The sequence below is a fragment of the Eutrigla gurnardus genome (assembly GCF_963514095.1).
Source record: "Eutrigla gurnardus genome assembly, chromosome: 8".
Taxonomy (NCBI): domain Eukaryota; kingdom Metazoa; phylum Chordata; class Actinopteri; order Perciformes; family Triglidae; genus Eutrigla; species Eutrigla gurnardus.
In genome coordinates this window covers 4638917-4665561 of record NC_139922.1, presented here as the reverse complement: position 1 = coordinate 4665561, position 26645 = coordinate 4638917, and the positions used below count along the sequence as shown (strand labels likewise).

Sequence of the window (26645 nt, the reverse complement as noted above, 5' to 3'; positions counted from 1 at the left end):
TGTGTTGTGTTGTTTTTCGAGGTCCTGTTTTATACAAACAGAAAATAATATATCATATGAGAACAAACAAAACAAATATATGACTATGAGCGATACCCCACGTTGTGCAGTCAGTCATGTGTCCCCCCCTCTGCTTTGAATGTCAAAGCCTGGGATTCAGTGACTGCGTTCGTCCAGATATCGCCGTATTTTCAGACCCTTTACCTTTGATTCTACAAAGCAGCTGAGAGAGGAGGAGGAGGAGGAGGAGGAGGAGGAGGAGGAGGAGAGAAGGGATGATGAACACTTTGTCGGTTCCATTTGTGCATGTTTTCAGCTCGATGTCCATCTTGCAAAGAAATTAAAATTGAAATGTTCTAGTGGTCTACAGTTGTCGTCCATCAGCAACCGTAGCTAAAAGCAGCAACATGTATTTCATTTTTTATGTGCTCTGTGTTTTTTTTTTGTCTTTGTTGTTTTTTTGCTCGACGTTGAACGGCTGCAGGCGGACGCCCGCCTCTACGAGGGGCCGCCAGGCGCTGCGAGCGCTGCTCTCCAGGCCGCGTTGAATGTTAGAGAAAGAGCACCCACTGCACTTTGACGCTTCGGTTAACTTTGGGCTCAGGTTTTCGAGGCTGGCGGTGACGGTTCGAACCCCCCCAGAGCTCGCGGTGAAGTTCCACCACGGCACCGGGGTCACGTAACCCACTGGATGAACGGCGAGGGTCGTGGACTGGTGGGCCCCCCACGTCCGCGTCCCAACATCTATCTAGGTCAATCCTAATCGATTATTAAGCCACTAACAGCCTCCTGCAGAGGTTTCCCATCCACGGCTCTGATTCCGCTACACTAGCACATGTAAAGGTAAAGATCGGATATGACAGAGGAAGCTTCAGGGAAAAAGCTAATACTTCATCCGTTTGTTTGATCAAAATGCAAGTTACACACAAATGTAAACCTGCCAGACATCAAAAAACATCATCACTTAGTTTTAATACGTCTACCTAAAATACACCTTACTGAGATAAAAAGCAATAATAATATTCATTTTTGAGATATTTCGTACACTGCAATAACATTCTTTAACACATTTTTTACTCATCTGTCACTGAAATCTTTTGTTTTTTGTTTTTGCCATTCACATATTTCAGGGTTCATCATTACCAGACTGCCTAAAGATGTGTTTGTTCCAAAAAAGTGTATATATATTTTAGGTTTTCTGGGCAACCAAGTAACAGCTGCAATTCTCATTATGCAATTCTCATGGGAACTTTTCAAGATAACTGTTAGAGGGGAGATGGGTGAAGGAAGGAGAGTGAGGAGAAAGTATCTGAAAACCTCCAGAAGTCACCAGGAAGGGGCTTCCTACAAGTCAAGTGCCTTCTGCTAAAAACAAAAAAAAAAGTGCTTCTCTTGAGGAACAGTAAAAAAAAAAAAAAAAAAAAAAAAAAAGCCAGCATGAAATATCATTTTCAACCAACTCACACAGTTTCACGCATATTTCCTACTTTTCCTTAAAAATGTGTGGCCATGTGTGTGACTGTTTGGCAGCAGACGGGACTCTTATCAAGAGTCTGTTTCCATTTGTGAGCTTTTCAAACTGACCGGCTCTACGAGCAATCAGCTACAGGTAGAAATAACGGGGACATCCATCCAATCTTTTCCCTGTTTAAAGAGCACTTTTTTTCCGAGGCAGATGGGGGTGGGGGGCTTTAATGTCGCCATCTAGAGGAGGATTTTAGAGTTAAATCGATGTCTTGGTTCCTTCACTGGGAGACGGGAGAGCACGGATCGTTCAGGTTCATAACTGGAGATGAGACACGTTCTACCACGTTCTTACATTTGGAAAAGAAAAATATAGTAAAACAAAATATCCACTTCAAACTATATTTTTTTTCTGGGTCACAACAAGACAGATAATCTTCACTAAAAATTATCTTAGATTTTTTTTTTTTATATTATTACTTTAAGTATGCAGTACCACGCCTTTTGGCCTACTGATCCTGTCCTCTATACTACTAAATATGGGATGGAAGGGGGATAAAAGGGGAAGTAAATGGAAATAAAAAAGGATGGGTTAATACATTGTTATAACTATAGGATGGGGAGGGGGGGGGGGGCAATAAAAGCTGCTTCAAACTTCTTTTCTCACCTTTTCCTTTATGCTCAAAGGCATTCAACTTCCTTTTAAGGCTTCAAAAGCTTTTGGGAACTTTCATTTAAGGCTTCTAAGTGTTCATTTGTGAATCTATAATTCTAATTCTCCAACTTTTTCTCTGTAAATTTCCACACTGGCCGAGACCCGGCTCTCTCACTGGAAGGCCTGGTGGAAGCGAGGCAGCGTGGTGGTACTAAGGCTGGAGCTGAACACTGGTGGGAGGGGATGCAGGGCCCCGAGGCCCAGACCCCCACTGGAGCTCTGCTGCTCCTGAGGTTGCGGTTGCAAAGAGGTAAGAGGTGCCGTGGCGACTGCTGCGGCGTGGGGCTCGGCAGCGTGCAGAGATGAGGAAGAGGAGGATGAAGAGGAGGGGGTCGCAGATGAGGTGTAGCCCATCACCAGCCCTCCCGTGCTCATGGGGGCACTGTAGGGAGGCAGGTTGAGGGGCAGGAAGCCCAGCAGGTGGGAGAAGTCCATGTTAGCAGCACACAGAGACTCAGCGATCATCGCAGGGCTCTTGGACAGGAGGTGATCCCCGCAAAGCTCATCCACCAGGCCCGAGGTGGGCTCCAGTCCGTCCTTGGGGGGGGAGGCAGCAGCATGTGGCTCTGCAGAGTGAACCGGGCCAGGCGAGCCACTCTGCAGATCCATGAGGAAGCTCTCCATCTCCACTTTCAAGGGCTTGTCCAGCAGGTATGAGGTAGATCCCAGCTGGTATTTGGGGGCTGGCTGGGGCTGGTGCTGCTGCTGGGGAGCCGGAGGCTGGTGGTGTGGGGGCAGCGGGGGGGAATGGTGGTGGTGGTGATGGTGGTGATGATGGTGGTGGTGATGGGAGCGTGGGTGAAGAGACCCAGGGGATTCCATGTGACAGCCCATGCCCATAGCTGCAGACAGGGGACTGGGCATCAGGGACGGGTGTGGGTGTCCCACCCCAGAATTAGACATGGCCTGCAGATGGTGGGGGTTGTACATGCCCATCGAAAAAGGGGCCCCACTTGGGAACGGTTTGCCCATCATGGGGTCTTTGTTGGGACCCATGGCACACATCATGGGGCTGAGCTCCTCCTTCACGGAGCACGGCGGCGACCCGGACGCTAAAAGACCTAACATGTCAGGAGGCTCAGTCTTGATCCTCAGCAGCTCCTGCGAGTGGCTCTTCTTCACGTGGCGCGTCAGGTGGTCCTTCCTGCCGAAGCGCTGGGCACAGTACTGGCACAGGAAGTCCTTCCGGCCCGTGTGCACCACCATGTGCCGTCTCACATCCTTCCGTGTGTAGAAACGGCGGTCACAGTGGTCACACGGGTGTTTCTTCTCCTTGGCACCGCCCGAAGACTTCCCAGAGTGGCTCTTGAGATGCTCCAGCAGCACGGGTGTGCTCTCGTAGCTCTGCATGCACACTTTACAGGTGAGATCCCCCGCCGTGGCAGAGTGCATGGCCACATGGCGCTTATATCCCAGCTTGGTGTTGTAGTGCTTCCCGCACTCCTCACACTTGAAGGCCTCCTTGTTGGGGTCATGGGTCTGCAGGTGGTTCTTCAGGTGGTCTTTGCGGTGGAACATCTTCTCACAGAACGAACACTGATGGGTCTTCTGTGGAGAGTGTGTGGCCATATGCCTGCAGAGGAAAACGGAGAGATTGTTTTAGGAGATGTTGGGAGACCCTTGTGTCACATTAGTGAGTTCCTCTCTCGTCCATATATACAGAAATGAGTCACGGTGGTTTGCAGCCAGGACCCAGAACGGGTTTGGGAACCACTTCCTGTGATTCACAGGATTCCAAACATCTTAGTACGCTGATGAGTTTGAGACTGTCTGAGACGGCACCGCTCTGCTCTACTGCACTACTTCTTTTTTAGTTTCCCAGAAGCAAAAGATTTTTTTCTTTAAAGGGATAGTTCGGAATTTTGGACATAAGACCTATTTTCCATCTCAGCCGTTGTGTTTGAGACGTCTGGAGACGTTTTCAAGACATTTCATTCAATTCTTCTAGTTGCCGAGTTCGCTTGTGCTATGGCTAGCGCAAGTCAATCATTCTAGTTAGCATGGCATTAAAAACACTCATACCGGCTCCACAGTGCACCCGAGGCAAATCAATTGTAACGGCAGACTATCAATGTACAAATCTGTGTTGATAGAATGTTTGAAATAAAACCAACCTTGCATTTTTAAGGATTTATGTCTCAGCAGCAGCAGCAGCGTGTCATACTTCCTAGTAGGCTATGGCAGCGGCGGACTGATATCACCTAGCACTTATAAGTTCGCGGTGCATAATTGTGGCTTTGCGTGGCCGTGGGCTGACCGGTGTTTGCGTGAGGTCCAAGCGCTTTTCACCCAGGTCTCAGGGCATGAGTCCCGACAATTTGGCTCGGTTCGATTGCTTATTTACGGGCAGTATTTCGGACGGCGCGTCTTAAGAGTTTTGAGTCCGACGCAGAGTCCGCATGTGTGGATTCGGGTGGCCGTGTGCTGCCCGGTGTTTGAGGGAGCTCCAAGGGCTTTTCAGACAGCCTTGGGGGCTTAAGGGCCGACAAATCGGCGGTGTTCAGGTGTGTATTTACCGGCTGGATTCCGAGCAGCGCGTCTTAGAGTTTTGAGTCCGACGGAGCAAAGTAAAATTCCACTGCTGCTGAGAAACTAGTCCCTCAAAAAATGGATGATTCATGCGATGCGAGGTTAGTTTTGTTTCAAATATTATTCTATCAACACAGATATGTACATCGACAGTCTAGTGTTTTAATTGATTTGCCTTGGGTGCACTGTGGAGTGGGCAAGACTGTTTTTAATGCCATGCTAACTAGAACCATTGACTTGCGCTAGCCATAGCACAAGTGAACTCAGCAACTAGGAGAACTGAATGAAATGTCTTGAAAACGTCTCCAGACGTCTCGAACACACCGGCTGAGTTGGAAAATAGGTCTTATGTCCAAAATTCCGAACTATCCCTTTAATGGTGGCTGGTCTACGCTCTGGAATTAACAAAGAGCATTCGTTCCAATGAGTGTGGTGCTGAAGATGATGTCAGTTTCACAACGATCAGCTGCCGATCCCTGAGAGGGAACTATCTGCAGTAAGAACCACACTAAGAGAAAGGACCTGCTACCAAACATCGAACGTGGAAATGAGGCATTAGCCTCTGAAAACTGCATTTATTATTTTTCAAAGAACAAAGCTGTAAACACAGAATGAATATTTCCTCACCTTGTAAAGCTAATACGACTAAACGTTGCTTATCTACACAAAGAAGTTACAGTATGACATCATTTCATCGATGAGTATCATTTATTTGGACTGATGAGTCCAATAATCACTCTCCTTTTAGCTCTGACTTTGTTCTCCACCAACGGAGGCAAATAATTAGCTTAGAGATGGAATGATTCAGGATTTTATCACAGATCGCGATCATTTCCATTATCAGGAAAAAGCTAACTAGCTCAGTATCAAGTGATAGAGCCTGATTATGTGATTGTTTCTGTGACGCAATACAAATATTTATTTCTAAAGTTAATTCCAGTATGTTTTGGATGATATTGTGAATTCTGTTTGCCAGGATAAACGTGACATGGAATTTTCTGGCTAGTTAGCTGCTAAATGCTACGCTATGTTCACCAGCTATTGGCTAAGTGTGTCTGCTGTTTGGGCCGTTCGTGTACGGTGGGGAATAAAACCTGAAGTTGGCGCTAATGATAGTTTGTGAGACTGAAAGAACACAGTGAAACCAAAACAATGAGCTGAAAGATGCTAAGACCCTCTGGTCTGCTGATAATTCGTTGTTGCTATGAGCAACCCGAGCAGTGATTGTATGACAGATCAGACAGACTTGAATCCATCATGAAAGGAGGATGGGGCGACATGATTGACTCTCAGTACCTTAAGAGTTTGTATTTGGAGCTGAAGGCCTTGGGACAGTGAGGCTGTGAGCAGTGGAAGGGTTTCTCTCCCGTGTGACTCAAGGCGTGTAGGCGGAGCTTCTCCTGCGAGGCGAACAGGGCCCCGCACACCAAACACTCGCTTCCACTGGCTTTCCCTCCCTCCTCTCCTTCTTCTCCCCTCTCCCTCTCTCTCCCCCTCTCTCTCTCTCTCTCTATCCGTGGCAGCGGGGCGGCGCTCCCAAACAGCTTGGCGGCAGTCCGTCTACCCTCTTCCTCCGGCGTCAGTGCGGTAATACGGTGTGAGGCATCGGCGGCAGCAGCTGCCATGGCAGCCCTAGAATGCCGCTGCCATGAAAATGCACCCGTGGCTCCCCGGCCCCGCAGGCCCAACGTGGGACGCTGTGTCCAAAAAGACGGCGCTGGACAGCTCACAGGACGGGCCGGCGGTCCAACGGGGACATCGAGGGGTCAAAATCTGTGGTGAGGTAGAAGGTACATGCCTTGAAGCCGTTTCCAAGTCTGTGGCAACATGAAGCATATGTTTCATTTAAAGCCAACTGCTTACCTGTTGAAATGCTCTTCTCGTCGCTGCACTTTGCTTCTCTCTCTCTCTCCGTCACTCCGTCCTCACCCGGTCCTCACCCGGTCCTCACCCGGTCCCAACAGCTAAGGTTGGCGGTGAGTGGGAAACGCTGCTCTGCATTGTTGTCGTCCTGTGAGGGGAGAGCACAAATGGAAGGCCTTTCATTAGAAAGCTTCCAAACACTAAATGCTTCCATGCAGACGACTCAACGGCAACATTCAACAGGTTGGACATGAATCATGAGGTTTCCCTGTCAGCTCACTAGAGGGCGCTGAAAGACAAGTCTGACTGACACGACTGCAAACGTTTAGCAGGAAAATTACAGTCAAAGCCAAAAAAGCCTGAATAAAATGTCATGTTTTGAATGTACAGTGTGTGTGTGTGTGTGTGTGTGTGTGTGTGTGTGTGTGTGTGTGTGTGTGTGTGTGTGTGTGTGTGTGTGTGTGTGTGTGTTTGTGTGTGTCCATTTCTTTATTCAATACAATATACAAAACCAACTTAGGGATCAATAATAATAAATAATAATAATAATAATAATAATTATAATAATAATAGACGAGGATGAAAAGTCGGTACAAACAGCAAAGGTGGAGAAGAAGCTCTAAAACATTCAAAACAGCAAATGAAGGAACAGACATAGTTGTATGAAACAAAACAACAGGTCAACAGAAGGATGGTTTATGTGTGTACATGTGTGTTGTACTTGTTATGACAACTGGATGAGACTTCTGGAGAAACACACAACCCCTCAGGCTCGAGACCGGGTCGGGGGGTCGAACCAGCGGGACCTGTTTACCCGAATTTAACAAATTCTTCACAGACTTTGAGGAGAAAAACCGGAACGGCAAACTGCCACGACCTCAGCTTCTTCCAAATCCACCTCGGCTGTGTGAAGTTGTGTTCCAGAGCTGAACTCTCTCTCCGTGTCATCTCTGCATTTCCCTTATTTACCCTCAGTGACCTCTGCCTGCTAACACAGCAGCTAAGTCCAAGGTTGAGCGGACACGACGCTGATCACAACGTTCGCCGCGCTTCGACCGAGCGGCGGTCACGTGAGGCGAGGCGGCGTATGTCAGTACCGTAAACAACACACACACACACACACACACACACACACACACATGTAATGGCATCCTTTCTGTGTGAGAGGTCAATGAGTTAAGAAAGACGTAGCAAATATGTTGGAATCTGCTTTGAGCGCTTCTGTTGATGATTATATTTACATGTTTACTTAGAAATACACAAACATACTAAACATAAATCTTTTTTTTACTTTACTTTTTACTAGTAGATGGACAGAGTAAATGACACTCATGTTATGGAAAACATTACTTTCTTTGTTTTCAGAAAAAGTTTTGTTAAATTCTGGAACAAATATAAAATATGGACAGATTTTGTGGAGGCATCCAATGAATGACTCTGTAGTAGGAAGGGATCATATAAGAGACAATGAGTTCATGGTGAATTTCAATTAGTGGGATAAACATGAATATTGTCAACTCTGTCTAGTTCCCTTCCATGAGACAAGTGGAAAATAGGTATTTTTGTGTCCTGTTTTTTTTATTTTTATATTTTTAATCAGGCTGTTTAAATGTATTTATCATGGATGTGTGCAGGGACAACATAGGATCATCTTATTTAAGATGATTTGATCGTTCACTCAAATAAAGATGTGTCTTATCTTTGATGCAATAATCATATTTGATTCTCAACAAAATGAGAATCAATTATTATTGATATTATTGAATTATTAATTAATATTATCTGGATAATATTGTGAATCAAATGTATTTTGGACACGATAAACATGTAACATATCTGCCCTGTTTTTAGTGAAAACCTCACTAATTTTCTGACAATTTCTGTTCCCCAAAATCTACACAATTACTCAATTTAGAAATGTGTGTTGACGGCAGATGAAGTAGAACATCCTCGGTCCGTACGACGGTTGTTCATGTGTCGCCTCACGCACGTCTCGTGTGTGTGTACGTGTGTGTGTTTGTCCTCATGGTGGATGTGTGTTTGCAGCGGTGGTTAAGAGGACCTGACAGCTGTAGCGTTGTGTGGTGGTCATCACCCAGCGGGGAGGGTGCAGGGGGGTGACACCCGTCCCATTGACCACCCTCAGGGAGCCCAGCTCTATTGTACAGCCTACCCACATGGCACATTCCTGGCCCGGACCATGCCGTGTCTCCCTGCCTCTCCTCCGCACACAACGCCACATACAACACACAGAGTTCTGGTCACGCCGAATGCAACATCATGTAACCCCCCCCAAACCGGCACACACACACACACACACAGTCAGACACAGTACAATGAAGAGAATCCACACCATCAAGTTATAGAAATGGACCAGATAGAGCTGGGACACAAAGGGCGCCCCATGCCGGACCATGTGGAGCGGGACCTCCACACATGGATGCCCTCCGGCCCGAACCGGCCGTTATGTAACATTAAACTGTTTCAGTTTCCCTCCACGCCTCACTGCCCATCATCCAACGTGACCGTCTTTCAAATGTTGCTTTCATGTCTTCAGTGTGTTTGAGAGTACAGAACCGTAGTCCACAAACCTACGGGTGATGTCACCATGACGACGGCCGCTTATATATACTTTTTGTTAAATTATCACCACTTTGGGGATTTTTGGAGCATGGATGCAAAGCGGACGGGTTATGACCGGACTGCACGTCGGTCACGTCTTCACGTCACCACTATAAACACATCTCTGCAGCTTGTGTTGACCACAGGTGTTATTTCAGGCATCGAACCCAAAAAACAAACTGGCTTTGAGACGAGGGACTCAGAAGTGCAAAGATCCTCATCCACATCCATGTTTTAGGATCCCTTTTTTTTACTTCAACCTGAATACAAACATCAGCATCGACATCAACTTCTTCTGTCCAAATCTTGCTTTGATCACTGCTACCATACTGCCATGACCAAAACACAAGTAACTACATAATATTGCCAGACAGCTGATGGAAGAAAGTTCTCGCTACAGGAATGAGTCCTCAAACCTGGAAATGAATGAGCAATCTTTAAAAGTAAGTGTAAAAATCATTTCTGAAGATTATCATGCTGAACAAAACATGCACGGTTCATAAATGTTAGTTTCTGCAATAATACAAAATCCAATGAAACAATCCCATTGGTTGTTGGGGGAACAGGGCGGAGCTAACGTCATCGCTGCAGCACCACACCAACCTAAGCTAAACGCTAAACCAACATGTACTAAGATCTATTTTAATGAAAAGGCATCTTGGAAATTCAGTTTGTTTTCCAACATCATGAGGTGCTAGCCAAGTCGTTAGAGTAGTAGTGACTCTGCAGTGATGCTGGAATTCACACTTATTATATTCACCATTTATTAGGATTTATTCAATTTCAGCAGCGTCAACTTTCTGTGTGTTTGTTAAACAGCCTCAAAACCTATTTTCATCTTTCAACATTGTCTTCAGTCTTATACATCACCAGAAATCTGTTTTCAGTCCACCAGCGTCGTTATTGATTTTCTATCAGCCAATCAATGGAGCGTTCTCGTGTTTCTATGTCTTAACGTCAAAGACGGCCGTCTGTCTGCAGCCTCACGCGTGTTCCTCATTATGCATCCAGTAACAAGCTTTCTGTCATGTGATCCTCTCCACCCGTATAAACCCTCCATTACTCCCCCACTGTGGTGTTACAGGAGCTCCATCACCCTCAACTCTTTTCTGTACCACACTATTTAAATGTATTGATTCTTTCTCCTAGTTTCCTTACCAATAACATAGTGATTTTACAAGTTTGTCGGTTTTTCACTGTTAATAACCAACCGGCTACTGAAGCATGTTGTTTCTGCTTAAAATCATTCAGTCAGACTGTTTCAAGGTCCGTTTGTAGTTTAGCAGCTTTATTTTACTTTAGTTGTTTATTCCACAAAATCCAAAGGTGTTGTAGTATTAGTGCACAAACCAATGATTGACAGAGACTACAATCACGCTCATACACAGTCTAAAGGAAACAATGAAACCATTTGAAATATCATAAAACACAACCAACCGATTATATTCCTATCATGGGGAAGGTAGTGACAGCAGAGCTGTCAGTCCATCGGCCAATGGGCTAAATATTAATAGGGAACAATTCTGATAATTGAATAATTGAACGGCTTAATCGCTTGTGAAAAAAAGTGCTCATGTCAGTAATATGTAAAGTTGTTTATGACATAAAGCCAAACATACTTCCCAGGTAGGAGGTTAAACATCGGAGCACACCGTGCTTCATAACCAGCCCTTCCTGCCAGCACACACAGCTCTGCAGCCATTTCCAACCACTTATCACACTCGGCCGTCACCGCGGTGATCAGAAACACACGGCAGCAGGATGGAACCGTATTCCAAAATGGCAGACGCCGCTGCGACAGCACATTCACACGGACCCTCTCGTACTTCTCCTCATCGAAAACGTTGAAGGCAGGATTGAACCGCCACTTTCCAACCGCCCGGGTGTCTTTGGTTTCTGTCCTGGATGAAAGAGCTTCCACATTCCTTTCCTGAGGGGTCAGAGGTCAGCCTCTGTACTGCCTGCCTGCCCGCCCGCCACGGCTCTCGCATGCTGAGTGAGTGGGTTTAACCCCTTCGCTGCCTCACACGGAGCAACATGTGAGAAAGTGTTCAGAATTTGTCGGAGTTTTAGTAGCGTGGCCGGCAGACTGCAGGTCCAAGCCCAGCCAAACCGGACCAGAGCCGGCTGCTGGTCTCTGCAGATCCACATAGCAGGACGCTGCACTGTACAGTACAAACAAACTAAATATAGAGCGTGAGTTCACCGACCGGAGCTTAGGTGACAACAGCCGCATTGGAGGGGGGAGGGGCGCTGAAGTGTTGTGCAAACATTTGAACTAAAATTATTGTCATGTGAAATGTAATGTACTACATGAAAAACATGAAAATATAAGTAGTATTTACTTTACAAAACAAATGTTGTACTTTAAAGTACACATCACTTTGGTTTGTGTTCTTTATACTAAACGTACTTCAGTCTTCTTCAGAGGCGGCGTGTTGTTATTCTAATCATTTTAAACAGCCTTTAATGTGCCGTTCTGTAGTTAATAATTACAAATGTTATTCAGGATTTTATAGTCACATTCTCATTTATCTGTCTCGTGTTGCTTTTTGGTTAACTCATTGATTCTTATCTTAAAAAAAGAGATATTTTCTCAGCCTATTTTTTATTCTTGTCATTTATATTTTGTGTTTATGGGTGGATGGATGTTTTTTTTTCATTATTATTTTTTTTTTCATTAAAAAATAAATAAAAAGATGTATGTATGTTGTGCTGTATAATGTAATCCAATGTCGATTTCAATAAAAATGTGAATGAAAAAAAAAAATTTTTTTTTTCATTCTGGTTGAATAAAGGTTCAAATGTGAATATTAATAACAACGATTAAAACAACTGTCAGGATGATACTTGCCAGAATTAAAGCTTTGTTTGGTCTGAGAAAGTATGAAATAACATGATTTTAAAAAAACGTACTAAACACAACATTACAAGACCATCTGTAATAAACAGAAAACGTGTGCAGCGTTCAGATGGAGACGGAGGGAGTCAGACCGTGATGAAGCAGCTGGATGAGCACTGAGAGAGGACAGACAGCTTCAGTCAACCGAGTCAAAGACAAAACGAGACAGAAGGAAAAAAGGAGGGAAAGACTGGAGTCACTTACAACAGAGGAGTCAGGGGTCTCTGCACCGGGGGGGGGGGGGGGTCATGCTTTACTAACCACTTTGACCAGGACTGAAGTCATGCAGGATGAAGGCGGCATGGCGGCCAGCTCACTGTGATGGCAGAAAATATTCCCAACAACAACAAAAAACAACTTTACACTCTTTAACAACATATCCAGTCCTCCAGACCAGTCCTCCAGACCTGCCCAGACCTCCAGACCAGCCCAGTCCTCCAGACCAGTCCAGTCCTCCAGACCTGCCCAGACCTCCAGACCAGTCCAGTCCTCCAGACCTGCCCAGACCTCCAGACCTGCCCAGACTTCCAGACCAGTGGGAAGCTTTAAACACTGAATGAAACCACTGAGCAGCATCGACAAGCTTGTTTCACGTTATCACAGTAAATATTCCAACAGAGCAACAGGTGGTTCAGTTCAACCAGCGACCGTGTTAACTGGTGACTCGTGACTAGTAACTCACGTAAGCTCTTCGATGAGAAACAGATCAATTTTCAGGGTTAGGGTTATGTAATGACCATCACATTTTCCCAGAGACACATTTAAGATATGGATTCTGAATGACATTTCCTTAGATTAATATTTTTGACTTGATCATTGTGTATTTAAAGCAGATTCTCTTTACAGGTTGAATACAAGGCAACAACGATAAAGAGATGTAAGCAACTTCATGTGCAGCCGTACATCTTTGAAGGCTCTGCCACTTGTACGTGATTGAACATGATGATCATTAAACAGCAGCCATGATGATGATTTCAACAGTGTCCCCTCTTTCTCTCCCTCCTCCCCCAGGTTTCACTTCCTCTCCTGCTTGTGACCCAGAGTAGAGCTGTACACATGGAGGAAGGAGGACTAGAAGGGTGAAGGGTGAGAGGAAGACACCCCCCCCCCCCCCCCCCATAGCTCCGCTCTGCCATGCCAAACCCTCACCCAACCCGACAGTTAGTCCCTGCCACATGGAGCCATAAATCCAGCACCGCTGCCCTGGTGTCCTGGCTAAAGATAGCCCCGGCTGTGGTCTGGCTGGGGGGGAAGAAGGCAGGGCTCATCTAACTGTCACCAAGGAACACCTTCACTCTCCTGACGTCCCTGACTTCATCTTATGTGACAGTGACAAAAGAACTACGTTTCCCTGAACTCTTACTGGTTTCACACTCATTAAAGCTACCTTCAAATCCTTCCTGTCAAATTAAAGGTATATTTCCTGTTTAATAAACATCATTTTGACGTCACCCGTTGGTTTGTGGACTACGTTTCTGAAGCCTCAAGTTAGCTTCACAATTCAACTTTACAGCTAAGTGTGAAAGTCGTCTTAGCAGATAACTGCATTGGTAGCATGGTAGCCACCTGTCAATCAGCAGGTAAGCCCCGCCCCTAAAGCATCCCCTGCTTTCTGGTCTGTTGGACTCTAAATGGACCATAATGTACTAAATGAACATCATGCTGGATTGAAGAAGACTTGAAACTAGAGATTGAGACCATAAACTCATGTTTACAATGTTTACTATTCATGACGCAATTTATTCTCTACAAATATTTGGTACAAACCTACATGTCGAACATATTGTCTCATGGGAAACACGTAGAGAACTATGTGATGTAGAAGTCAAGTCCAGGCTCAGATGCGACCTCTGGCGTTTCGGTGTGATCAGCACCTAACGCATGTAAACACGTTCTAGAAGAATCCCAAAACACAAACAAGTATTAACTTGAAAATGAGCATAACATGTCTGTTTTAAAAGAGTTCCAAGAAAGTGCTTCAGGACATTTCTTCACAAACCTCCAAGGAGCCAATAAGCATCAATCATCCGTCTGTGGTACAACAGAGGAGCCGACGGTGTGACTGAGGCCGGGACCATCATATCACCGGTTAGTCTGGTGATCGTACTCAAGCTCAGTGTGATGGTAGCAGAATAAGTAACACGGGCTGATAAGAGATCCATTCTGTGTGTGTGTGTGTGTGTGTGTGTGTGTGTGTGTGTGTGTGTGTGTGTGTGTGTGTGTATGTGTGTGTGTGTGTGTGTGTGTGGCCTGCGGCCTCACTAACAAACACATTCCCAGTGTAAAACAGGCAGCACGGACTCAGTGTCACCCCCAATAACCTGGCTGACCCCTGCATCCTCCTCACACACACACACACACACACACACAAACACACACACACACACACACACACAAATCTTGGCCTATACTTCCAACATGACATGAGGTCTTCTCACATTTTTCAAACATGTACATATAGATGCAACATACATAACTAACAGTAAAGACTCCTTTTCATGATAACCAAGTATTTGAGTTGTAGCCTCCGATAGAGAGGGCTGTAGAGGACACTACTCCACACACGATACAACTGATATTGTCCGTCCCTACTAGAGATTGAGACCATAAACTCATGTTTACAATGTTTACTAAGATAATAAATCAGATCTGATCAGGCTTGGCATCCCTAACAGCAACCCTAGAGGGCTAGAATAATCTCAGAGGGCAAATGGTCTGGGTTCCCGGTCTCCTGCCACGCCCCCTTCACTGTTGGCCGTCAAACCCAGCTCCTGGTTCCCGCTGGTCCGGACACATGGCCAAAAAAAATGAGAGTCCTCCCTGATGGAAACCTTGCAGCATTGTTAGCTTGGGCTCAAGTCTGCAAACTAACTAAAGACCTTTAACCTGAACATGATTTTAGGATGTATGTATGAGCAATATATGGTTTGTGATTTCTGAGTTCTCTGCTTGACGAGCTGCTTATATATGTATAAAACAATTCTAATTTGACTTCGACACTCAGAGGAGAAACTATTTGGTGAGGAAACATCGACAGATTCATTCCTGCTGTTGACAATTATCCCAAAATACATCAACTAAATAATGAGGGACAACTATGCGAAAGTAAACGCACCGACTTCCTTTTGCTTCACCGACTCTTTCTCCTCCTTTCATCTTGGATTCGTTCTGACCTCCTCCTCCTCCTCCTCCTCCCTGCCAGTGTTTCTGCTCCTCCATCAGCTCTTCATCCCTCACTCCTTCCCTTCTCTCTGTCCCACATGCCAACGCAAACACCCAGAAATCTGCCTCATTAGGAGCCTCATCTCCTCTCTGGTCGTCTCCTGCTGTGGTCGCCGCCGACGGCACGCGTTTGGCAGGCACCTATCAAAACACGCCGTCTGGTTTCAAGTCTTCCAGCGTGTGTGTGTGTGTGTGTTTCTAAAAGACATCACACACACAAACATCAAAAATGTCTTGTTAGTAGAGACGCTAAATCATATCGTGATCATTATCATCACGGCCGGGACTGTCTTTGTCATCGTCGGTCTGTCTTTCTGTTAGCCTCCAGGAAAAGCACCGGCTTGAGAGACACATCTGGGTAACACACATCCTCCCTTTAACGATGGCTGGGCTTCGGTGGAGACTAATTACTAAATTAATCAGCTCCACAAACAAAGAGCAGCAAGAAGAAAGTTGGGGGAGTTTGTACTAAGAGGAATCTGTCACTGATAGATCCAGGTATCAAAAAAAACTTTGAGCAAAACGGTGCCAAACTTCGGTTCTTTGTGGTAGTTCCTCCGTTGCCTTAGAAACAGAGAGAACAAGGCAAACGTTCACCTGAAAGCAACTTCAGAAACGCGTTTCCTCTATAGTCATACACCGCTGATAAAATGACACAATCATTAATATGATCTGCTCCGGTGTCTCACCGACACACACACACACACACACACACACACACACACACACACAGAGGTGTGTGAGTGTCATCGATTTTCAAACAATATCTATTCCAAGTTACAGACCACTCATCATCAACACACTATTCTGACAAATGATAAAGAGGTTGTATGCCTGTGCAGGTATGTGTGTCACACTCACTCAAAATCTATTATAATCAATTACTGCTTTTTACTGGACAAATTTAAATAATGCATCCGCTTGATTTTATGAGACAAAAGACAATAACAATGTTTCCATTCAATTGCCAAGCAGATTTTAAGCAAACGTATAACATCGCAAAAAAAAAGAGACACTTGTCCTGGAGCAAATCATTTCGGTTTGACGGAGCATCATTGGACAGAAGTCTGGGTTTGCTGGTTAACAGAGTGGAGAAGGAAGCAGAGTTCAACTAAAGAGGTTGCGTGGTCACCGAACCGTCTCCAAGAGAAACACGGAGGAAGGTGTTCAGGAGTTTGTTTCAATTGGACAAAGTTTGAATCGTTTTTTCATGTCTGATAGTATTGGCCATATTCCATGCCGTGACAGAGATATTATAAATACACCGATATACAGTAGTGATCAGTCATGTGAGTGTAGTGTTACTTATCCAGAGTTTCCATATCCAATTTAGATCATCAACTCTTTTTTCAGCAAAGGCAAAACCAGCTCCAATGAGCTTAAAAAGACTTTTCCATACAGCTTTTCTGACATGACACATGAAAAACATGGCTGGAAACACAGATATTGTTCTAAATTCTATATATTTGTTACACATATCTTAAGGGTATTGGACACAGTTTTCATGTAGAAACATTTTGTGAACTTGGATTCATTCCTCACAAAATGTCTTTTATGTAACATGTTACAAAGTAGCATGTGAGAGTACTCAGATTACTTTTTGTTGTAATGAGTAATGTAATACATTATATGCTACCAATATCAACTAGAGTATCTTTCTTTCTGTGAGATCACTAATAACATTATAAACACTGCTGCCATCACGTTATGTAAATGTAGATGGGTATAATTCCCAAATGCTTCAAAACTGTGCTTGAATACAGTGCTTCATTAAATGCACTTTAGTAAATCCATAGGCCTGCAGCATTTCCATGTAAAAACAGATGATATTTATGATGTTTACATGAACACCAGTTAAAGCACACTTCATTCTCTTTATTGGTAAGCAGTAAAAAAAACTGCCAAGTCAGACCATTCGTCAGGATATAATGTTTGCTTGGCAGAGCTTTATCAAAATGTTGACACTAAACACATGGGCAGCATGACTGAGTGTGAGGCATGTGTGTGTGAAGGAGTCCGTGTGTGTGTGTGTGTGTGTGTGTGTGTGTGTGTGTGTGTGTGTGTGCATGTGTGTGCAGAGGTGATTCTGGGGAAAGCCCTTCTGGCAGGGTGTCCTGGCTGTGACACGGAGCTCCACAGCAGCCGGAGATGTGGGCACGGTGCCAGCGGGCGTCACGCCAGCCGCCCTCCCCCTCGCTCCCCCGCTCTCTTCCCTCTATGACATGTTTAAAGAGCAGAGCCACGGCGGACACAACAAACACACACACGTTTACGACCGCTGGCCTCCTCACTGCACAGAACCTCACACATTTACTTTATCAAGCTGCTTATTGAAACCAATCCACTACATGTCTGTATATGTTGTGTGTATTTGTTAATGTCTGTGTGCACTATTATGTTATATGTTGTGTTAAAATATTAATTGCACATTTGGAGTATGGGGAAACACAATTTCAATCCTCTGTGTAACTTGTTGCATGGTTTGATTGAAAATAAAGTTCACTTTGACCTTGTTCATCTGCAGGTTATTTGATGCTTCAGATTGTTTTTTGAGGAATTGCCTGCTGAGTTTGGCGATCTCCTCCACACAGAAGTAAGATGGCTGAGCAGAGGTCAGATATGAAATCTTTTTTTTCCTTGCTGGATGTAATCAGCAACCCTGATGTCTGACGCTGGCTGGCAGCTAGATGAGGGCTGTAGCCGTGAAGGAATCCCCCCCTAACAGGCCTGTTACAGCTTAGGCTACAAAGCCAACAGCTAACAGGCCTGTTACAGCTTAGGCTACATAGCCAACAGCTAACTGGTCTGTTACAGCTTAGCTAACAGCTAACATGTCTGTTACAGCTTACATAGCCAACAGCTAACATGTCTGTTACAGCTTACATAGCCAACAGCTAACATGTCTGTTACAGCTTACATAGCCAACAGCTTACAGGCCTGTTACAGCTTACATAGCCAACAGCTAACAACATAGCCAACAGCTTACAGGCCTGTTACAGCTTACATAGCCAACAGCTAACAGGTCTGTTACAGCTTATATAGCTAACAGCTAACATGTCTGTTACAGCTTACAGAGCCAACAGCTAACAGGTCTGTTACAGCTTACATAGCCAACAGCTAACATGTCTGTTACAGCTTACATAGCCAACAGCTTACAGGCCTGTTACAGCTTACATAGCCAACAGCTAACAGGTCTGTTACAGCTTATATAGCCAACAGCTAACAGGTCTGTTACAGCTTATATAGCTAACAGCTAACATGTCTGTTACAGCTTACATAGCCAACAGCTAACAGGTCTGTTACAGCTTACATAGCTAACAGCTAACATGTCTGTTACAGCTTACATGGCCAACAGCTAACAGGTCTGTTACAGCTTACATAGCTAACAGCTAACAAGCCTGTTACAGCTAGCATGGCTAACAGCTAACAGGCCTGATACAGAGAATCTGTTGCGTCCGATACACCTGCCATATATTTGTTTGTATTCATTCAATCAAACATTAGGGGCCCTAGTTTCGTAGACCAGGCGCAGTCAGCACGCAGCGCACCTGCACCACGCCGACGGGGTGTGTCCGCCTCGACTTTGCAAGTTTCGTGCACCGCGCAGGCTCGCGCAGGCACGCGCAGGCACGCCTCCCGTCACTCCCACCCGCGCAAGTGGGAAAGAGGGAGGAGAAGAAGGCGTGAGTGGGAGACGAGGAGGAGACGAGGCGTGGACTGGGATTAACACAGCCGATTCAGATCTTCACCAATCAAATGAGCTCCTCTCCTCACCTTTAATGCGTTAGGGGAGGTTCAGTGCAAGTTTCGTCACTTTACAACCCAATGACAGAAGCAACGCCGCTGCTCCAACCACGCGCATCACGCGCTGTGCGTGCCGATATTATATCACTATAGAAATTGTAGGCACATTTTAGGCATGTATATCACAAAACAGGGTCAGGGTGCACAGCTCATCATCTGCGCTCCACAGCTGCACCGGATTCCCCGTCCAACACCAGAACGGCGGGACACCGGGACCTCGTGTGCCGCTCAGACCAGCTGCAGCCCCAACTCCGGTTCCAGCTCGCGGCAAAGTTGTGCGTTTCTCCATACTGCGGAGGCGCAAAAACCAGGCACGAGCTGCTGTATTTTTTTTTTAATGATTTTTTCAGGCATAGACGCATTTTATTAGCAGTGTATAGATATGAAAAACAGGAGAGAGAGAGGGAGATGTTTTGGTCCGAGAGGCTGAGTTTCCGTTACGCGTGCCATCCGCCTTTGATCTGACGTCAGATGTGACGGGACAATCTATATAGATATAAATTCACGTGTTGATTCAATTAGTTGCATTAAATAGTGTTTGTTGTGATTATTTATTGCATTTAAATGTGCCTGGAACTGTGGAAACCTGCCTGTGAGGTCTTGGTGACGTGTGCGCACTGCGCGCCGGTCAGCCAAACTGCCACTCCGCCAGCTGTAATTCACCTTGAATGAATGGACTTTATTTGCGCCTTGCAAGAGTAGACCAGGTTGGAGCTGGAAGGCTTTCGGCGAAGTCTAAGCGAGGATTTCTGCCACGAAACTTCCGCTGCACCAAGCTGAATCTGTGACGCCTCCCCCTGCTGCGCCGCCACACCCATCTTGGTGCAGGCGATCCACCAAACTGCCAAACTGACCGTGCGCAAGGCTGCACGGGTCGAAACTTGCATTACGCCGGCTCCGCCACCCTGCGCTGCGCCACGAAACTAGAGCCCTAGAGCCGTGGTCGTTGCAGACGCCCGCAGAGATCTGCACTCTCCTGAGTACACATTTCTACTTTACATATGAAGCAGATGAAGAGCAACATTAGCATTCACACTCTTCTACAGACGACTTTGAGTCCGACTTTCACTCTCTTTTAACTTCTGGTTTGGTCCTGACCGACTCCGGAGGGAAATATCTGTCTCATTAGCTGCAAACCGCTCCACATGCTCGTCTGCTGCTAACTGTTCTGCCTGCTGTTTGGCGGTGATCGACGAGGTTAAGGTGGCTTTATCAGGAGGTTTACTGAGAACAGCTGGAAACACCACTGACGACAGCTGTGAGACACATAAAGTTTATCCTGATTGTACGAGCTGCAGCTCTATCGAACTGTTCGTACATTCTGTAGTTTCTAGACTCTTAATCGCTCTCCCTACGGAGATGCTATGCTAGAAACGCATCACCTGCAAAACAATATTAGAAGTTTTTAGATACCCTGGAAGTTCAAATTCTCTCAACTTTTGAGCGCTGGGCACACCAAAAGCGCACCACTCGTCAATGTCACTCTTGGACCAGGCAGCCAATCAAACCGAGCAAGATGTGGGCGTTGCTACCAAACCTCTTCCTTCCTGGTTTGATGCAGGTAGATATGGTTAGATGTGCAGGACAAAAGGTTATTATTAGTTGTTTTTAATGAGAAGAACTGTATTTTTCAGTCTGTCTTTTCCCCTCCTCATCCAACAGCAGAGCCACATCTAGAGCTCCACGTCTGCCTGAATCCATTTTGTTCCCCATTAGCCACATTTGACCCCCTGGTTGCTCACACACGCATACACACACACACACCCTCCAAAGTCTCATCAGTTGCTTTGCCTGATGGGCTTCATTAGGGCCGTTCTATCGCGGTGTGATCGGGGCACAAGTGAACTTTCTGGCTCTTCATACTGCCCCAACTGCTCCACTGGATTTAGTTGGTGCGTCTCATACAGAAGGACGGTGTCAGACGCCATGGGGCTCTGACCAGGACTCACATTTACATAACTTTAAAGTCATCGGACACCTGAATGCTAACAAAATGACTCTCCATAAAAAGAAAGAATCTATGAAGGACTGCGATGACTGACGCTCATGCGGCCTGTGGTCGGAGCCAGTCCGTCCATCCGCTGGGACTCTGACACTTTTGTTTCCCTCGGCTGCCACTGGCTCTCTCTGATTCAGATGGGGTCAGCAACAAACAATCTCTAAGTTTGGCAACGTCAGCACAGCTTAAAACAACAGGCATTGTTAAACAGGCTTTTGTTTACAGAAATCTACAGGTTTCATTCTGCTGCTCATTTTGTTTCTTGTTTGCTCCGACTCACTCTCTATCCGTTCTCCGTGTGTATTTTTAAACACGGTTCAGGGTAATGGAAGGGGAAAGAGGAGAGGAGTGTGTGTGTGTGTGTGTGTGTGTGTGTGTGGGGGGGGGGGGGTGTTGCAGGAAGGGGGTGTTAAAGGTAGAGACTTGTAAAAATAACATTCTTGCATAAACAGGGCCTTGAAAAATGGGTAGTGGGCAGCTTGCATTCCGTGAATATTTTTGAAACTTGATCACGTTCTGAGAATCGGAGGCTGCAGGCAGCGTCAGGCAGATGACAGCCGTGTGACAAGCAAGACGGGGGGAGGGGGCATAACGGCATAACAAGAATGAGATGAAAAGAGCAGAGAAAGCAACCAGCTGACAGGAAGAGAGAGGAAGAGAAAAGGGCAGAGAAGGGCACACACATGTTACGTACATATGGGGGCTTTTCAGTTCAAAACAACGCAAGAAACGTCCAGCGTCCTTCACACGCCGAGGCCCGGAGTCACAGGCCTGATCACATTAAACAAGCTCGCATATCACAGAGTCGCCTCACAGATGATTCTTTGTATAGAAGCAGAGAGGAAACCGTTGGATAACAGATCAGAGGAGGGACACGAGACATAACTACAGCCTGCACTCACTGTGAAATACAAATTATGTAACTGTACAAGCATCTATTCAGGCTGCGACTTTTCATGTTCAATCATTTTATTGATGCGTCACATCTCCGAAAACAAATTCTTTCCTTTTTTAATTTCCCAGAGCATAGGGTTACACATTCAAATGACTTCTTTTGTTTAACCAACAGTTATGATATGTATAAGCATGGGACATTTCACGTCACGATTATCCTGCCAAAATAATTGCTATTCACATTCACATAATCCTGATAATCATCAAAATATGCTTGAAACTATTAAATGGCAACAAAATGTACTGGAATCAGTTTTTTTGTGTGAAAAACAATCAAACATAGATGATAAGTTCTCCCTGCAAAAATAAATGATAAATACATTTTTAAAAAGGACAACAGTGTGTGAGTCTGAGTGCATAGAACTTAGGGGTGGGTAAAAATATCGATTCAGCAATGCATTGCGATTCTTTTCCCCGCAATTCAATATCGATTCAGCAATCTTCTGAATCGATTCAAGCCCCTGGCCAGTGGGGGCGCTGTGACCGACACCCTCGTGTGATTCGCGCTGTACGGACGGGGGCCGCACTAGACCAAACCATTACAATATGGCGACCGGAGTGAGTACACACCGGCCGTGGAAGCGCCGCGAATAGGCGCGTAGCGGAGCCCGCTTCCTTTCGGCGCCCCTGTTAAGCTATGGTGTCGTTCACACCAGACACGGAGCGCCGCGAATAGGCGCGGCCGTCCCGCGCCGTGAAGCGATCGTTCCGGCGTCTGCTCTATTTTTTGCGCGTCCCGCGAGCGAACGCGTCAGTTCTGGCAGTAAATCACACAGTAGCTGTGTCCCAATTCAGGGTCTGCAGCCACAGCTAAAGAAACACGAGACAATCTGGCCAATTTTCAAAATAAAAGCAATTTTCAAAATAAAATACCGCGATTGACAAATGCGATCATAGTTGTGTATCTCAACTCGCACTGGGAAACAGGAAGAGAAAATACATTTAATAAATGAGTGAAGAGTAGATAAACAAATATGTGCATTTCAACGGTATATCTGCACTACTACTGTCTACTACCATAGCTTCGGTGGCCGGTGTGAACCCGTTACATGCACTGTAGTTCAGTGTTTAAGTAGTGTCCTGTTTTATCATGCTATGAGTTATACCACGGATGTTCATAAGGCATGAAACTAAATAAATTATTTGAAAAAATGATCTGGTACTCTTACTTGTGTATTTCTACTTGAAACTGAATCGATATCAAAGCATTTCAATCAATATCGAATCGAATCGATATTGAATCGAATCGTGACCCAACGAATCGAAATCGAATCGAATCGTGAGATTCTAAACAATACCCAGCCCTAATAGAACTACATTTTGATTAATAATTAAGCAGTAGTTACTACTCTTTTTTTCACAAAAAAAGTATATGATCAAACGTTCTGAAACAGGTGGATATGGGGAGTTTGTTTGTGACTATTTTTTGCGGCGGAAGAATCCACGTTTGGTGTTCCAGTGAGTATCAGTGGCAGCAGGACGGTGTATGTGGGAGTCAGAATGTCACCCAGTGCAGCAGTGAGGGTGTGATTTTAGCATTTTGGAGGAATGTACACCAGCTTTGAACAAACATTTAATTTTTCGTGGGATTTATTCACACGTTTATATATATATTTTTTTTAACTGTTGTGTTTGTCATGAATTCTTTCCCACAGAACATGAATCTTATTTGGCAGAAAAGCCACGCACCTTTTTCTCCAAACAACATTTTTTGAGCTTTTCCTGAGCAATATTACTTTCAAACGAGAGATGTTCCCATACCATTTTTCCCTCCCTCCCATTCCGATACTCGTGCTGTGGGTATCGGCCGATACCGAGTACCGATACCAATACCAGTGTGTTTAACAAAAAAAAAAAAAAAGATCATACTACGCCTGCATGACTGTGATATGATTATCATTGTGGTAAGGCCTGGCTCAGGTTAAACCCTTGAATGAATACAGCAAATGGAAGCTATTTTTTTTAAATGTATTTTTAAATAGAACAGTCTAAAACAAAATAAACTATAAACTAAATAAATATAGGAATAAATATAGGAATAATTATTAAAAAAAATAAAGTGCAGCCACCATATTGTAAAATAAAAAGGCATTTCAATTTTAAATAGAACAGTACAAAACAGTAGTGCAATAGAACTTAAAGTGTAAGACCGGCGAAAATGGACCCCATAGTCTTTTTCGCCATGAAAAAACATCAAATAAGCCATCCAGACGCTGCACGGTGGTGTAGTGGGTAGCACTCTCGCCTCACAGCAAGAGGGTCCTGGGTTCGATTCCCGGGTCGGCCCGGGTTCCTTCTGTGTGGAGTTTGCATGTTCTCCCCGTGTAAGCGTGGGTTCTCTCCGGGTTCTCCGGCTTCCTCCCACAGTCCAAAGACATGCAGGATGGGGATAGGTTAATTGGTGACTCTAAATTGCCCGTAGGTGTGAATGTGAGTGTGAATGGTTGTTTGTCTCTACATGTTGGCCCTGCGATAGACTGGCGTCCTGTCCAGGGTGTACCCTGCCTTCGCCCAATGACAGCTGGGATCGGCTCCAGCCCCCCCGTGACCCTAAATACAGGATAAGCGGTAGAAAATGGATGGATGGATGGAAGCCATCCAGACATTTTTTTTCAGTGATCACCCATGTATCTAAAAAGCCTCGAAAGACGCTAACAGCCCCATAGCGCTAACACTGATTAGATTGGGGCGATGCGCCTAACGCATCCACAACGGCATATTTTAACCACTAATATTGCTCAAAATAGTACCAAACCTCTTCAGTAGCATGATAAGGGTCCTTACACATAAAACTAAGCACCAACAACGTAGTTAGCGAACCTGGAGTTTATTAAAAAGGACTGTTTTGAAAGACTTACTCACTGCCCAACTTCCAGGTACTCTCGTAGTATAGTCCGTTCAAGTCGAATCAAGACTTTCCTCATTGAACTGAACTCCAGTGCATTCGGTAATCCTGTTGCGTGGCCACGGGCCGTCCGTGGGCCGTTTTGCACTAGTTTCGCATTCATTCCGTTTAATCGCATATTATTTTCAATGCGTCTGCATCATATTATTCATCATTTGAAAGCTGAGAATCTCGTGAATCGAACAAAGCAAGCCGTTTTAGGATCACGGAGACACATCAAAAGCAAACACAGCGATCCCTACCTTTCGAGCTGTCTGGAAGTCCAAAAACAACATGTAGCATGCTAATCCCGATATCCAGAGAAAGGTAAGAGTCCAACGAACAAACGTAGCCACTTCGTTTAGTCCCACGAGCACGCTAACTCCAGTAGACATCCATAACACGCCATGTGTTTACTTTGCGAGTCTCTGTAAAAAATAGTTTTTGTTTATCGCTTTGTACCGCTTTGCGGCGGAGCGGTACTTATCGATGTTTAACACGCATTTCACTCGCTCCCCGAGGGCGTTTAGGCTCCTTATGTGGGAAAATGGTCGGAAAAGCATTTGATTTTAGTCTTCGCTTATTATTCGTTCCGGTGAGCTCTTTCAGCAGTTGTGGTCGACTAAAAGCCTCAAATGCATCAGGAGAAAAATGTCGAGAACACAGCCACGGATCTTTGGGAAGTTGTGTCCGTCCACTTGTTCCCACTCCTTTCTCCTCTTCTTGTCAGTAGGAAAGCAGTGTAAACTCACATCACTCCCCTTGTTGCCTTTTGACTGGAAATCGCATCCAAAAGCAGTACAATGTGGCATTTTATTTGAAATTACTTAACAAACGCACGTAAACAAACACTAGCATCAATAGCTATTCTACTGAGTGCAACCATTCTACGTCATCGCCCCCAGAGTGCATTGCGCGCGGAAAACATGGCGTCCTACGTAGGTCAAAATATGTACTAAATATTATATATTTTTAAGGCAATGGCAACATTTTGTGTGCTTCTAACAACATATTTGTGTACAAGAGAACAATTATGGCGTATTAGGGCCTACAAGTCTTCATAGCCGGGGTTCCTTTTAACAAACGCACGTAAACAAACACTAGCGTCAATAGCTATTCTACCGAGTGCAACCATTCTACGTCATCGCCCCCAGAGTGCATTGCACGCGGAAAACATGGCGTCCTACGTAGGTCAAAATATGTACTAAATATTATATATTTTTAAAGCAATGGCAACATTTTGTGTGCTTCTAACAACATTTATGTACAAGAGAACAATTGTGGCGTATTAGGGCCTACAAGTCTTCATAGCCGGGGTTCCTTTTAATTTCAATTAATACAAGCACGGAAACCTTCCAAAATCTTACTGATACACAATTTAAATAAACATGATTTACAGCTTATCACTTTGATGAAAATGATGATTGTGAGTATATTTATTGATGCATATAAGGGCAGCGCAGACGGCCTCCAGCACAGACGACACCAGCGATGAAACCATCACACAGCGGCACGCATGGTCCTGAACCATCCCTTGGCAGATCTTACCGGTGAACCGATGTGCCCTATTTCAGTATCCATCCGCTGTCACTACCGTTGAGGTCACCGTCTTATAATTCCTATTCCTAAGTCCTAAACATGAATCTCTATTGAAAGTTGGTCATATATGTATTTGCAATGTAAAATA

General features: G+C 45.0%; 1 protein-coding gene across 1 annotated transcript in view; it reads right to left on the bottom strand.

Annotated features, from left to right (window-relative positions):
* Nucleotides 1–2142: 2142 nt before the first annotated feature.
* The window catches only part of LOC311017084 (zinc finger protein PLAGL2-like), a 43290-nt gene continuing 18787 nt past the window's right edge, over nucleotides 2143–26645 (bottom strand). The window contains exons 2-4 of the mRNA XM_084015220.1: nucleotides 6572–6719; nucleotides 6005–6481; nucleotides 2143–3752 (exon numbers count right to left, since the gene is read on the bottom strand). Coding sequence (XP_083871346.1) covers nucleotides 2291–3752; nucleotides 6005–6333 — 1791 coding nt within the window. The 5' untranslated portion in view covers nucleotides 6334–6481; nucleotides 6572–6719 and the 3' untranslated portion in view covers nucleotides 2143–2290. The remainder of the gene's footprint in view (nucleotides 3753–6004; nucleotides 6482–6571; nucleotides 6720–26645) is intronic.